Source organism: Eretmochelys imbricata, chromosome 7 (assembly GCF_965152235.1).
Source record: "Eretmochelys imbricata isolate rEreImb1 chromosome 7, rEreImb1.hap1, whole genome shotgun sequence".
NCBI classification, from domain to species: Eukaryota; Metazoa; Chordata; order Testudines; family Cheloniidae; genus Eretmochelys; species Eretmochelys imbricata.
The window spans coordinates 119,684,516-119,698,444 of record NC_135578.1 but is presented as its reverse complement, the minus strand read 5'-3'; the positions used below and the strand labels follow the sequence as shown (position 1 = coordinate 119,698,444).

The following is a 13,929-nucleotide window of genomic DNA, read 5'->3' as shown; positions in this document are numbered from 1 at the left end:
ACGCCCCTCTCCCCTGCCCAGACCCCCCGCTCCCCCCGCGCGCATCCCTTACACCCCCCCACGCTTCTCTCCCCTGCCCAGCCCCTCCCGCTCCCCCCGCACGCCCCTCTCCCCTGCCCAGCCGCCCCCTGCGCCCCTCTCCCCTCCCCAACCCCCCCTGCATTCCGCTGCGCCCCTTTTCCCTGCCCAGCCCCCCCGCTGCACACCCCCGCGCCCCTCTCCCCCGCCCAGACCCCCCGCTCCCCCCGCGCGCACCCCTTACACCCCCTCGCGCTCCTCTCCCCTGCCCAGCCCCTCCCGCTCCCCCCGCACGCCCCTCTCCCCTGCCCAGCCGCCCCCTGCGCCTCTCTCCCCTCCCCAACCCCCCCTGCACTCCGCTGCGCCCCTTTTCCCTGCCCAGCCCCCCCGCTGCACACCCCCGCGCCCCTCTCCCCCGCCCAGACCCCCCCGCTCCCCCCGCGCGCCCCCCTTACACCCCCCCGCACTCCTCTCCCCTGCCCAGCCCCTCCCGCTCCCCCCCGCGCGCCCCTCTCCCCCGCCCAGCCCCCCCCGCGCCTCCCTGCACCCCTCTTCCCTGCCCAGCCCCTCCCACCGCCTGCTCCCCCGTGCGCCTGTCTTCCCTGCTCAGCCACCTGCTCCTGTGTGCGCCCCTCTTCCCTGCCCAGCCCCTCCTGCTCCCCCCTTGCACCCCTCTTCCCTTCTCAGCGCCCTGCTCCCCCTGTGCGCCCCTCTTCCCTGCCCAGGCCCTCCCGTCTCCTTTCCCAGCCCCCTGATCTCCCTATCTTTCTCTGCACCCTCCTTGCTTTCCTTTCCCCTTTCCCCATCGCACTCTTTACCCCCCTCCCTTCTCTCCTCCTCCCCCCCATCCCCTCCCCAGCACCCTCCTCACCATCCCTTTGCTCTCTCCTCCCTATCCCCTTCTCTCCACTGCTCTCTCTGTCCTGCCCCTTTCTTCATTAGAATCTCAGCCCATCCCAGCCTGTGGTTTGGGGCTCCTGCTCCAAGGGTCACCCAACCTAAGTGTCCCCAGGTGCCTGACCATGGTGTTTAAAGTACTCTGAGAAAAGATGGGGATGTCTGTCATAATCTGGGAGCAGCAACTTTGATAAGATTGTGCTGAAAATGTGCCCTTCAGCAACCCAATTAATAAAGACATTCCTTTGCTGGGTCTGGCACCCCTTGCGACCCACTCCTCCTCCCTATGAGAGCAGCGCAGTGGGCTGAGGTAACAACAACAAGTCCCGGTCATTGCAGGGTGGGATTTCAAACCTGGGATCGCTGGAGCTTAGTGTATGAGCCTCTACTGCATGAGATAAAAGCCCCATGGCCCTTAACTAATGCTGTAGCAGTCTCATTACTCTCTAAATCAGGGGTGGGCAAACTATGGTCTGGGGGCCGCATCTGGCCCTTCAGACGTTTTAATCTGGCCCTCAAGTTCCCACTGGGGAGTGGGGTCTGGGGCTTGCCACGCTCCGGCGCTCCAGCCAGGGAGCAGGGTCAGGGGCTTTCCCCGCTCTGTGCAGCTCCCGGAAACAGTGCTATGTCCCCCCTCCAGCTCCTACACGGAGGGGCAGCCAGGGGACTCCACACGCTGCCCCTGCCCTGAGTGCCGCTCCCGCAGCTCCCATTTGCTGGAAACCGAGGCCAATGGGAGTTGCAGGGAGGGTGCCTGCGGACGGGGCAGCGCGCAGAGCTGCGCCTCCGCATGGGAGCCAGAGAGGGGACATGCTGCTGCTTCCAGGAGCTGCTTGAGGTAAGTGCCACCCCGAGTCTGCAACCGTGACCCCCTCTCACACCCCTGCCCCAGCCATGATCCCCCTCCTTCCCTCTGAACCCCATGGTCCCAGCCCGGAGCACCCTCCTGTGCCCCAACTCCTCATACCCAGCCCCACCCCAGAGCCTGCACCTCCAGCTAGAGTCCAAACCCCCTTCCAAACCCCAACCCCCAATTTCGTGAGCATTCATGGCCCACCATACAATTTCCATGCCCAGATGTGGCCTTCGGGCCAAAAAGTTTGCCCACCCCTGCTCTAAGTGGTCTCGATGCCACTAGAGGGGACAGAACACCACACCCAGGAGGTGTGTGGGTTACACTGAGGCTTTCTGCACAGCTTTAATCCAGATCTAGCTGAGGACAAGCCCCTTTGCAGTTCATTGTGCCTGGGCCTTTTCTTGTCTTCTGCCCTCTATTTGAAACTTTGCCAATGTAGATTCTTGAAGCTCTGGGCAAAGGAGTCACTGGGGCTGACCAGACTCTGACACTAATACTGTTTATCTCATCCACGTCGTTTCGTTTTCATATATGCATTTCTATCAGCAATTAAAATGTTGCAGAGTTTTAAATGATTTGAGAGGCTGATCAGGTGGCGGAGAAGAATCTGCTTGTTGGTGCACCTGAAGCTATTTCTGATGAAGATAGAAAATGATGTAAGACACACGTGGTGAGATTTTTAAGCAGCCAATAAGTTTGGATGCCTCAGTGTTTGGTGTCCATCTTGAGACATGTTGGGCCTAATTTCCAGAGCTCCCACAACTTTGATCAACTTTAATTGGAGGCACGGTGCCGATCATTTCTTGAAATCAGGCCCAGCCAAGCACCCAGAAAAGCAGGCACAACAAATCATTGGCCACTTTAAAAAAAAATCTGGTCCAGAGTGTGGGCCAAATTCCTATCTGCTGCATCATGTACATTGGTAGAGTTACACCAGGGATGCATTCAGCCCTATGTGTGTTGCTGGTTTTAACGTCATGTCACCAAAAAGTTTTACCAAAAATATTTTCTCACCAACACACAAAAAGATGAACCTTAACTCATTTCATTAGGATGTTATTTGTAAGCTCTAAGAAAGGTATTTTAAGTGTCAAATGAATATTGTGAGCATCTTCCAATTTAATTAGTCTTTGTCTAAATGGCATATCCAAATATATGGAATAATAATACATTTAGTCTTAAGATATGAGATGAATGTTTTACATGTACTAGAAAAAGATCCATTACTCGCAAGCTTATTTGGTGTGATTCTCTTTTCACACCAATTTCACACTGGTTTAACAACTCTATTTTAATGAAGTCATTCCAGTGTAAGAGAGATCAGAATTAAAGCCTTAGACATTAGACATAAAAAGCATCCATCTTGTCCATTACCCGTTGGCCTCTACAAATAGAATGGAATGTGAATTTCATATGGGAGGGAGGGAGCTGCTACATAGAAGGTTTACATCATGGTTAGTTACCAATGAGCTGTCATTAATATATTGCTGTTATCTCTTGTGGTCATCTGCTGACAAAACTGGGATTTTTGAACTCCCCTTGCTAATTGATTATCCACCTGATTTAACATAGGAAAGGAACGACAGACTGTGTGTAGAAGAAAATGCCTTCGAAGCACTGGAAAAAGACTTCCAAGAAGTCATCAATGAACTTATGGGAGATAAAAGTCTGGAGAAATTCCGAATAGAATATGAGAAGCTCCACACGGTTATGAAGAAATCGTATGAAAATGAAAGGCGTCTCATGTCAAAATGCAGGGAGCTGAATGCTGAGATTGTGGTGAATTCGGCTAAAGTGGCTACAGCCCTGAAGCTCTCTCAAGATGATCAGATGACGATAACATCACTGAAGAGGGTAAAATTTAAATAGAACTAAATACGAACAGAAAATATTTAATGGAGGATGCAGTAGTTAGCTGAGGGAAAATTTTAATCAGTTCAATGTCTTGAAGATATAGTTCTGCTATAGAGAAGTGATATGAGCTAGTGGACTGAGTATAGAGTTGGGAGCTGAAACCTTCTGTCTAACCTCTGCTCTTCTACTGACTTGCTGAGTTGCATTTGGGCATGTCTCAACATCTATCAGTCTAATTTTGTGCTTATTTACACAGTCCACTCTAACTCTGTTGGCTTCAAAGGAGTTACTAATTCTTTGCTTAAGATGATTTATCTGTAAAATGGGAGTAATATTAAATACTTCACAGGGGCATTTCGAGATTAATTAGTTGATGTTTCTGAAATGCTACAGACATTTTAAATATTGGCAAGACATGAAAAATCCACCTGCCTATTGCAAGTAGGATTTTTCCCCAAGGGAGTGTCATGAACTTTTGTAAATTTTCATTAAAAAAAATTAAGCTTCTTGTCCTTATATTTGAGAAGACAACCATCCATATGTGATCTGAGTGTAAATTCTTGGGAGTACTATCATCCCAAGTCAGCAGATGTAATGCCGACAGACCCTGGTTGTCGGCAGGCGGGATTGAACATGGGACCTCAGTGCATGAGCCTCTACTGCATGAGCTAAAAGCCATATGCCTCTTCAATAAGGCTGTAGAGTAGACTCATTAATAACTGGGATTATTTATTCTGCAGAAGAGACGAATGAGGGGGGATTTGATAGCTGCTTTCAACTACCTGAAAGGGGGTTCCAAAGAAGATGGACCTAGACTGTTCTCAGTGGTAGCAGATGACAGAACAAGGAGTAATGGTCTCAAGTTGCAGTGAGGGAGGTTTAGGTTGGATATTAGGAAAAGCTTTTTCACTAGGCGGGTGGTGAAGCACTGGAATGGGTTACTTAGCAAGGTGGTGGAATCTACTTCCTTAGAGGTTTTTAAGGTCAGGCTTGACAAAGCCCTGGCTGGGATGATTTAATTGGGGATCGGTCCTGCTTTGAGCAGGGGGTTGGATTAGATGACCTCCTGAGGTCCCTTGCAACCCTGATATTCTATCTCTCTGAGTGGTTTCGGTGTCCCTAGAGCTTTCTCCAGAAGCTGACCAAATGCTTTACACCCAGGAGGTGTTCTTGTGCCTCTGCTACTGCTCAGGGCTTTCCCAAATTGTGGCAGAATGAAAACTGTCTAAATTCTTGCAGGTTTTTCCTGATGCTAATCAGATCCTTATAGACAGTTCTGAAATTGATGCGAATCATGTCAATTTCACTCTGCTTCTATCTGGGCAATCTCTCAGCAGGAGTGGAGGGAGGCACTGGAACTGTTTATGGGGAAGAAGACTCAAAAAGTGGAAGCTGGGGAGGGTGATAGAGTAGCAGAGAAATCCTCTCATAAATACCATAAAGCTGAAGAGGGGTAGAGTGGGAAGGATATTATCTCTGCTAATTTCAGCAGCCAAGAGGCTGAAGGATTGTACAGAGTAACAGCACCCACCATTGTAGCAGCCGAGAGACTGGTGTGGGAAGGGTGTGTGACCGGTTGGATCACAGAAACCCCCTTGGGACTCCCAACTGATGTGCCAAGACTACTTCTGCCCCTGCTTTCCCTGCCAGCTTGGGACTCCAGCACCCTGTCTTGCTGAGCCAGACACTCCAGTCGGCTCCAACACAGACCCAGGGTCTGAACCACGTGCCCCAAAGCTGCAGAATTAACTGAAAACAACTTAAGAAGTGTTCCTGTCTTTAACACTCAGATGCCCAAACCCCAAATAAATCAGTTTTACCCTGTATATAGCGTATACAGGGTAAACTCAAATTGTTCGCCCTCTATAACACTGATAGATATGCACAGCTGTTTGCCCCCACCCCCAGGTATTAATATATTCTCTGGGTTAATAATATGTAAAAAGTGATTTTATTAAATACAGAAAGTAGGATTTAAGTGGTTCCAAGTAATAGCAGACAGAACAAAGTGAATTACCAAGCAAAATAAAATAGAACATGCAAGTCTATGTCTAAGAAACCCAAATGCAGATAAAAACCTCACCCAGTAAGCTTCCTTTTACAGACTAGTTTCCTTCTAGTCTGGGTCCAGCAATCACTCACACCCCCCTGTAGTTACTGTCCTTTGTTCCAGTTTCTTTCAGGTATCCTTGGGGGTGGAGAGGCTATCTCCTGAGCCAGCTGAAGACAAAATGGAGGGGTCTCCCAGGGGTTTAAATAGACTTTCTCTTGAGGGTGGACACCTCTTCCTCCCCCTGTGTAGAATCCAGCTACAAAATGGAGTTTTGGAGTCACATGGGCCAGTCACATGTCCATGCATGACTGAGTTTCTTACCAGCCAAGCCCCATTCCTGGGAAAGCTCAGATGTGGACTGGCATCTTCAAGTGGTTCTTGATTGGGCACTTAATTTGCACATTGCTTTCTCCAGAAGCTGACCAAATGCTTCACAAAGGCTACTCAAAAATCAAGCAAGTACACGCCAATATTCATAACTTTGAATACAAAAATGATACATGCATACGAATAGGATGAATAGATTCAGTAGATCATAACCTTCACAGAGATATGTTACATGGCATATATAGCATAAAACATATTCCAGTTATGTCATATATATACATTCATAAGCATATTTCCATAAAGCCTTATGGGGGCACCGTCACCAGGTGCAGGACAATATGTTACAGTTAGAGAGGCAGGGCACAATAAACAGCTCATAACTGTTACTCTTTTAAAGCACAGGGATGTGCTGATGTTGGGGCACAGAGCACAGGTATTGCTCAGTTTGGCTAACAGGCTTAATCTTTGGGCTAAGTATTCAGGTATCACTATAACATTGTTACAAAAATGTTCTTATCATGTCTTTGAGAAACTCTTTAGTTGCTATTGATTTTTTTCAGCGTACCCTCAAAATTCCTTGCTGTTTTGCTGTCTGAAAAGGAATCCTATGACTAATCCTAATTTCACTGTCCTTCACTATCATTTCACTAACTAGTTGCTTTGAAAAGACCGTCAGATGTGCAGGGCTAGAAATTGCAGCATAGACACTTGGGCTTGACCTGGAGCTGTGCTCTGAGACCCTCCCATCCTTGCAGGGTCTCAAAAATAGGGTTCTAGCCCTAGCCTGAATGTCTATACTGCAGTTTTATAGCCACAGTGTCTGAACCCTGCAAGCCTGAGTAAGCTGACTCTGGCCAGCTGTGGCTATGCCATGGGTCTTTTATCACAGTGTGTGCTAGGGAAAGGAGAATTCTCTTGGGGCAGTTCCTGTAAAAACAATAAAAGTAAAGACCTAAATGTTGGTGACCGGCTGGGTCACGGAGGTAATGGGTGCAGAGCCTTTTCCTTCTAGATCACTGGGTCAAATCCAAAAGAAGGCCCCAGTCCTGCAGTCTGAACAGCAGAAGCAGACCCATGCACCTTGTGAAGTCCTGTTGAAATGTTCCGGTGCAGAGGCCTGACTCTTTAGATCAGATTGAAGGAAAGTGGCCTAGGTCAATAGTGATCAGTAGTTGTTACCATTTGAGGCTGCTCAGCCCTGTGTTTTATGGTTTCAATCCATTTTCTTATGTACACTTCACATAATAGCTCTTTGTTGACAGTCACATCAGAGAAGCTAAGTACTGAATTGAACTACAGAGAATAAATTTCACGCTTGCCTCTAGAGGTGTCCCACCATGTTAGGATGGAGGGACATTATCAGAACAGTGTTCAGAAGCCTGTGCTGCCCTTGCTCTGGCTAACAGGACTTCATTCTCCAGGGCTGTCAACCCAGGACTGTTAACCAGTTCTACTAATTTTCGAGCTTGGTCTACACTGCAGACTTATGTTGGTATAGCTGTATCAGTCAGGGATGTGGAAAATCCACACTCCTGAGCGATGCAATTATGCTGACTGAACTCTGTGTGCAGTTCTGGTCTCCCATGTTTAAGAAGGATGAATTCAAACTGGAACAGGTACAGAGAAGGGCTACTAGGATGATCCGAGGAATGGAAAACTTGTCTTATGAAAGGAGACTCAAGGAGCTTGGCTTGTTTAGCCTAACTAAAAGAAGGCTGAGGGGAGATATGATTGATCTCTATAAATATATCAGAGGGATAAATACCGGAGAGGGAGAGGAATTATTTAAGCTCAGTACCAATGTGGACACAAGAACAAATGGATGTAAACTGGCCACCAGGAAGTTTAGACTTGAAATTAGACGAAGGTTTCTAACCATCAGAGGAGTGAAGTTTTGGAATAGCCTTCCAAGGGAAGCAATGGGGGCAAAAGATCTATCTGGCTTTAAGATTAAACTCGATAAGTTTATGGAGGAGATGGTATGATGGGATAACATGGTTTTGGTAATTAAATATTCATGGTAAATAGGCCCAATGGCCTGTGATGGGATATTAGATGGGGTGGGATCTGAGTTACCCAGGAAAGAATTTTCTGTAGTATCTGGCTGGTGAATCTTGCCCATATGCTTAGGGTTTAGCTGATCGCCATATTTGGGGTCGGGAAGGAATTTTCCTCTAGGGCAGATTGGAAGAGGCCCTGGAGGTTTTTCACCTTCCTCTGTAGCATGGGGCATGGGTCACTTGCTGGAGGATTCTCTGCTCCTTGAAGTCTTTAAACCACGATTTGAGGACTTCAATAGCTCAGACGTAGGTGAGAGGTTTTTCGCAGGAGTGGTGGGTGAAATTCTGTGGCCTGCGTTGTGCAGGAGGTCAGACTAGATGATCATAATGGTCCCTTCTGACCTAAATATCTATGAATCTATGACAACGCTGTGGCAATGGGAGGGCTTCTCCCGTCGACATAGATACCACTCAGGGAGGTGGATTAACTATGCTCTCTCATCCCTGCAGGTAGCGTCTTCACTAAGCACTACAGCACCTCCACTGCAACACTGTATGTGTAGGCAAGCCCTCAGTCTTTGAAAAATTAAATTGGTGCAATCACTTTTGTTACTTAAACACCCATACAGTTACAGATCATAATGGTCCCTTCTGACCTAAATATCTATGAATCTACAGCTTATGAACCAGCTGCTTTATAATCTTTAGAAATCTTTTCCACACATTTTCTGAACGACTGTTAGTACAACCATCAAGTATAGCTCAGTCTCTGGTGTTAATTATGCAATAAATTGCAATGCATTTTTTAATTACTAATTGTAATTTGATTATCTAAAAGATTATGACATGCTCTGTATTTTCTAAGTCCTATCTTTCCAATGAGTAATATGTGATTTTTAAAAACAGAGGTTTCCATCATCAGAGATTTCCTTTCTTTTAGTCTTGAATGTAAAAGAAGCAACCTCCCATTCCTCCACTTGAAGTTAGAAACAGATTACTACAATTAGGTAACATTAGGCTTAGTCCTGTTCCAGCTAAAGTAAATTGCAAAACCCCATTCAGGATGTCTCCAGTTTACATATTGCCCTAGATCAGACTGAAAACTGAAATTTTGTCATAGAGAGCATAAGGATCTACAGGCCCAATCCTGTAACCTTTACTTTTAGGTGAGCAATCATTACTTACCTGAGTAGCCCCATTGACTTTTGTGAGAATACTCACCTGAGTAAAGTTGCAAGTTCAATTAAAGTTAATAAAAAGATTCCCCATGACTTCAGTGGGAGTTGGATGGGAGGCTGATATCGGGATCTACTAGTGCAGACCTTAGTGCCTATACAGAGTTACATTGAAAGGTTTGGGGTCTAAATCTGAAATAAATCTCCAAACTCCTAGTAAGTCTGGTATTTGAATTTTAACTAATACGTTTGGCTTATGTTTCTTTTCTTCTCCCACAATACTGAGAGCTAGAGACACCTACCAGCCTTGACTGCTAACTTCCTTACTTCCATCTGTTTGTTACACAACCTTCATAAGATATTAAAGAGACACTCTTAACATGGAATCTAGTAAATTTCAAAAAAAAGTTAAAAGCAGCTTAAGTTACTGCAACTATGCCTTAGTCATCTGGCAATTTTTGTGGCATCACAACCACATTTTCCTATTACAAAAAGTTTCTCTCTCCAGTTACTGGGTGAAAGACACGCCTCCCCCGCAGTTCTCCCTCCAAAAAACAAAACAAAAAAACCCACCTACAACCAAAGGAGGCTGACTAGGACTCCGATTCAGCAAAATATGTAAGCATCTGTGTCAAGGTTCCCTCCCCACTCTGAACTCTAGGGTACAGACGTGGGGACCTGCATGAAAGACCCCCTAAGCTTATTCTTACCAGCTTAGGTTAAAAACTTCCCCAAGGTACACACTAGGCCTTGTCCTTGAACAGTATGTTGCTACCACCAAGCATTTTAAATAAAGAACAGGGAAAGAGACCAGTTGGAGACGTCTTCCCCCAAAATATCCCCCCTAGCCCTACACCCCCTTTCCTGGGGAAGGCTTGATAATAATCCTCACCACTTGGTGCAGGAGAACACAGACCCAATCCTTTGGATCTTAAGAACAATGAAAAATCAATCAGGTTCTTAAAAGAAGAATTTTAATTAAAGAAAAGGTAAAAGAATCACCTCTGTAAAATCAGGATGGTAAATACCTTACAGGGTAATCAGATTCAAAACATAGAGAATCCCTCTAGGCAAAACCTTAAATTACAAAAAGACACAAAAACAGGAATATACATTCCCTCCAGCACAGCTTATTTTACCAGCCATTAAACAAAAGAAAATCTAACGCGTTTTCTAGCTAGATTACCTACTAACTTTACAGGAGTTGTAAGGCTGCATTCCTGATCTGTTCCCAGCAAAAGCATCACACAGACAGACAGAACCCTTTGTTTCACCCCCCTCCAGATTTGAAAGTATCTTGTCCCCTCATTTTGGGTCAGGTGCCAGCGAGGTTACCTTAGTTTCTTAACCCTTTCCTGGTGAAAGGGTTTTGCCTCTGGCCAGGAGGGATTTTACAGCACTGTCTACGGAAAGGTGGTTACCCTTCCCTTTATAGTTATGACAATCCGCCTAAATGTAAGCACAGAGTAGTTCCACCACAGCTCTAAATACGGCTTAAACTAAGACATAGGAAGTCAATAGGACTACGTATGGGCTTAAAGTTAGGCACATGCTCAAGTGCTTTGCTGAAGCAGGGCCTCACTAACTCTCTACATGGGAAACAGCTAAAGTGACTTTGTGAAAATAGTCTCTGTGACAGGGATTGGATGGCCTTGAGGGACGATGGAGGGGGAATACAGGTGCAGTTGCCCTGAACTGCGACAGTACTGTCAACAAATGCACAAAGTAAACTGGAAAAAAAGTCTTTTTTCCCCTCCTCTAATCTCAGTTATAATGATTTTAGGTATTACTTGTAACTAGAGTAGATGAAACATTTTAAGACAGAAATATGATTTTTTTAATGTCCCTTAAGACATGAAGTCTCAGAGAGTTGAGTGAGTTTTTGGCCATAAAACTCCCATTGGCTTCAGTGGGAGTCACGCAACCAAATCCTACAACAAGAGTTGCAAATGTTAAGCCCAGTGTGTCTATTAGAGAAAATGGACCAGATCCTCAATTGAGTATAAATAGATAGTGCTTGACTGACCTAGTATAATATGCACTGGCCACAGTGAATAGTCCATGGAAGGAGAAAACTGATATATATCTAAATATGAAAAAACACCCAAACCTGTATTATTAATTAACCAAGACAAAACATTCTGAATCCAATTTAATTTGTTAAACTGTTTTCCCATGATGTTCCCAGGAGATTGAAAAAGCCTGGAAAATGGTAGATGCAGCCTATGACAAGGAGCAGAAAGCAAAGGAAACCATTCTCTCATTGAAAGAGGAAATTATGAACCTGACTAAATTAGTGGAGCAAGGATCTGGATTATCACTGGGTCAAGAGCACAAGTAAGTTATCTCCATGAAGGAGAGAGCGAGCCTGATCCAATGCCCATTGAACTCAGTGGGGCTGGTTCTCCATTGCCATGCACTTTGTATAGTCACTTACACCAATGCAAGGTGAGTGTAAATCAAAATAGTAGTGTTTTACTTCCACTTTGCACTCACTTTTCACTGGTGCAAATGACCATGCAAAGCACAGGACAACAGAAAATCAGGCCCATTGAGTTCAATGGGTGTTGGATCAGGCCCAGAGAGATCAGATGAAAATGTCCTAGGATCTGCCAGCCTGTCTTGTCTGATCTCTGACTGATTTTGAGAGCTGATCCTGCAAATGTTTGCACTCATGATGGCAGCGTGGTCCACTGGGGTGGCCAAACTTACTGACCCTCCGAGCCGCATATGACAATCTTTAAAATTTGAGAGCTGGGATGCTCCTACCGAAGCTTGGGGCTTCAGCACGGCAGGGTATACCTGCCGGGGCTTGGGGCTTCTACCCTGCGGCAGGTGCCTTCTAGGGCTCGGGGCTTCAGCCCTGAGCTCCCACTCCCTGCTAGGCGGAAGCCCCTAGCCCTACCACCCTGCCGCAGGACTGAAGTTCCAAGCTCCCCCTACAGTCTGGTAGATGGAGAATGGGGGCCGGTGGGGGCTCCATGAGCCGAACTTTAACTGTAAAAGAGCCTCATGTGGCTTGCGAGCCATGGTTTGGCCACCCCTGGACTAGAGACTGGAAGTTGGGAGACCTGGATTCTGTTCCTGGCTCTGCCACAGGCCTGCTGGATGATCTTGGGGAAGTTGCTTTTGTCGCTCTCTGTGTTCTCCCATCCATTACCTGTCTTGTATATTTATGCGGTAAACTTACTTTGCATTTATGCAGTGCCTAGCACAGTGACGCTCTGATTTCAGTTGCAGCGTCTAGGTGCTGCCATAATACGAAGAGAGACCAGGAATAGTTTGATTGCTAGCTCATCAGATCAGGGAGTGTTATTTATTTATGACTTGTGCAGCAGCAAGACCTCATCAGTACAGCCACCCCAGCCAGATGGATTGCAAAGAGAATGGACACAGCAGTGCAGGGACCCTGGAAAATAGTGCAAAAAGGAGGTGGCTGAAAGACTTTCCAAGGGGCACAGGGTGGAGTAGCTGGAATGTTTATCTGTTGTTACAACTCTTGTTTTGGGGAATTGCTGGGATTTTTAGACCCAAGAGGGCAGTGAAAATAAAGACAGCATGATTTATGGAGTGGTAGGTTAAATTTTGTGTCCATCTGCCTTGATCACGACTCTTTAATGAATATAGTAGGTAGCTCATGTATTTGATTGGCAGCTGCAGTGGACTAATTCAAAAGGAGTTCAAAATGAAATGTGACTTTTAAACTCCCAATCATGACAAAACAGCTTGTTCTGGTATCCGAGAGAACCCAAAAGGGACTGCGACATTGCTTGACTATTATTTCCTTTCTTCCAGTATCCGGGATTTGCTGAGGTTTAAAGAAGAAGTAACAAAGGAGCGAGACCAGCTCTTGTCAGAGGTTGTGAAATTACGTGAAAGTCTAATCCAAACTACAGAGCAACAGCAGGAAACAGAGAGGGCAAAAAATGAGGCGGAAGAAAGCATTGCTCAGGTCTGTGCAGCTCACCAGGTTGCAAAAGTCGTCTTTGTCCTGAACCATTCCCCACCTTTGCAATTGATCTCCATTAACTACTATGCTGCTACCTGCCATTTCACATCCCAAACCTTTTCAGGAGGCTCGCCGAGGATTTCCTCATCAGTGCTTTTTATCCTTTGCCTTATTTCTCCGCTATTTTCTTTGCAAAGCAATTTGTCAACTATTGACTCCTTCCAGAGCTGCCAAATCTCCTGCATTTGAAGGAGATATCTGAGTCATATTTCAGAGTAGCAGCCGTGTTAGTCTATATTCGCAAAAAGAAAAGGAGTACTTGTGGCACCTTAGAGACTAACAAATTTATTTGAGCATAAGCTTATCCGATGAAGTGAGCTGTAGCTCATGAAAGCTTATGCTCAAATAAATTTGTTAGTCTCTAAGGTGCCACAAGTACTCCTTTTCTATCTGAGTCGTAGTTTCCTCTTGCTTTGAGGCTGTCCCCTCCTGCATTTGAAGCTTCCGTGTCTGCAGGAGGTTTCCTATCTGTGAAGGTTATCATACTGTGAATGTGTTCCTCTTACTACAGAAGCCTGCTGGAGGTGTAGAAGGCTGGGAATGTGTAAGAGGACATGTAAATGGGGAGAGAGCAGGAGGTCAGGGGATGGTGGGAGGCTCCCAGATGCAGAAAGGAGAGATTCAATAGGGGAAGGAGAGGTGAAAGAAAATAATATGAGTGTGATTTGGAGGGGAGAAAGAGACAGCAGAAGGAAGAGAGGAGGCAAGAAGGAGAGACCTGAAATAAAGAGTGGAAAAAC

At 46.0% G+C, this 13,929-nt stretch overlaps 1 protein-coding gene across 1 annotated transcript in view; it reads left to right on the top strand.

Annotated features, from left to right (window-relative positions):
- Nucleotides 1-3,166: 3,166 nt before the first annotated feature.
- The window catches only part of CFAP58 (cilia and flagella associated protein 58), a 95,900-nt gene continuing 85,137 nt past the window's right edge, over nt 3,167-13,929 (top strand). Inside the window, 3 exon segments of the mRNA XM_077822878.1 lie at nt 3,167-3,625; nt 11,369-11,517; nt 12,976-13,132. Of these exon segments, the coding sequence (XP_077679004.1) occupies nt 3,167-3,625; nt 11,369-11,517; nt 12,976-13,132 (765 nt within the window).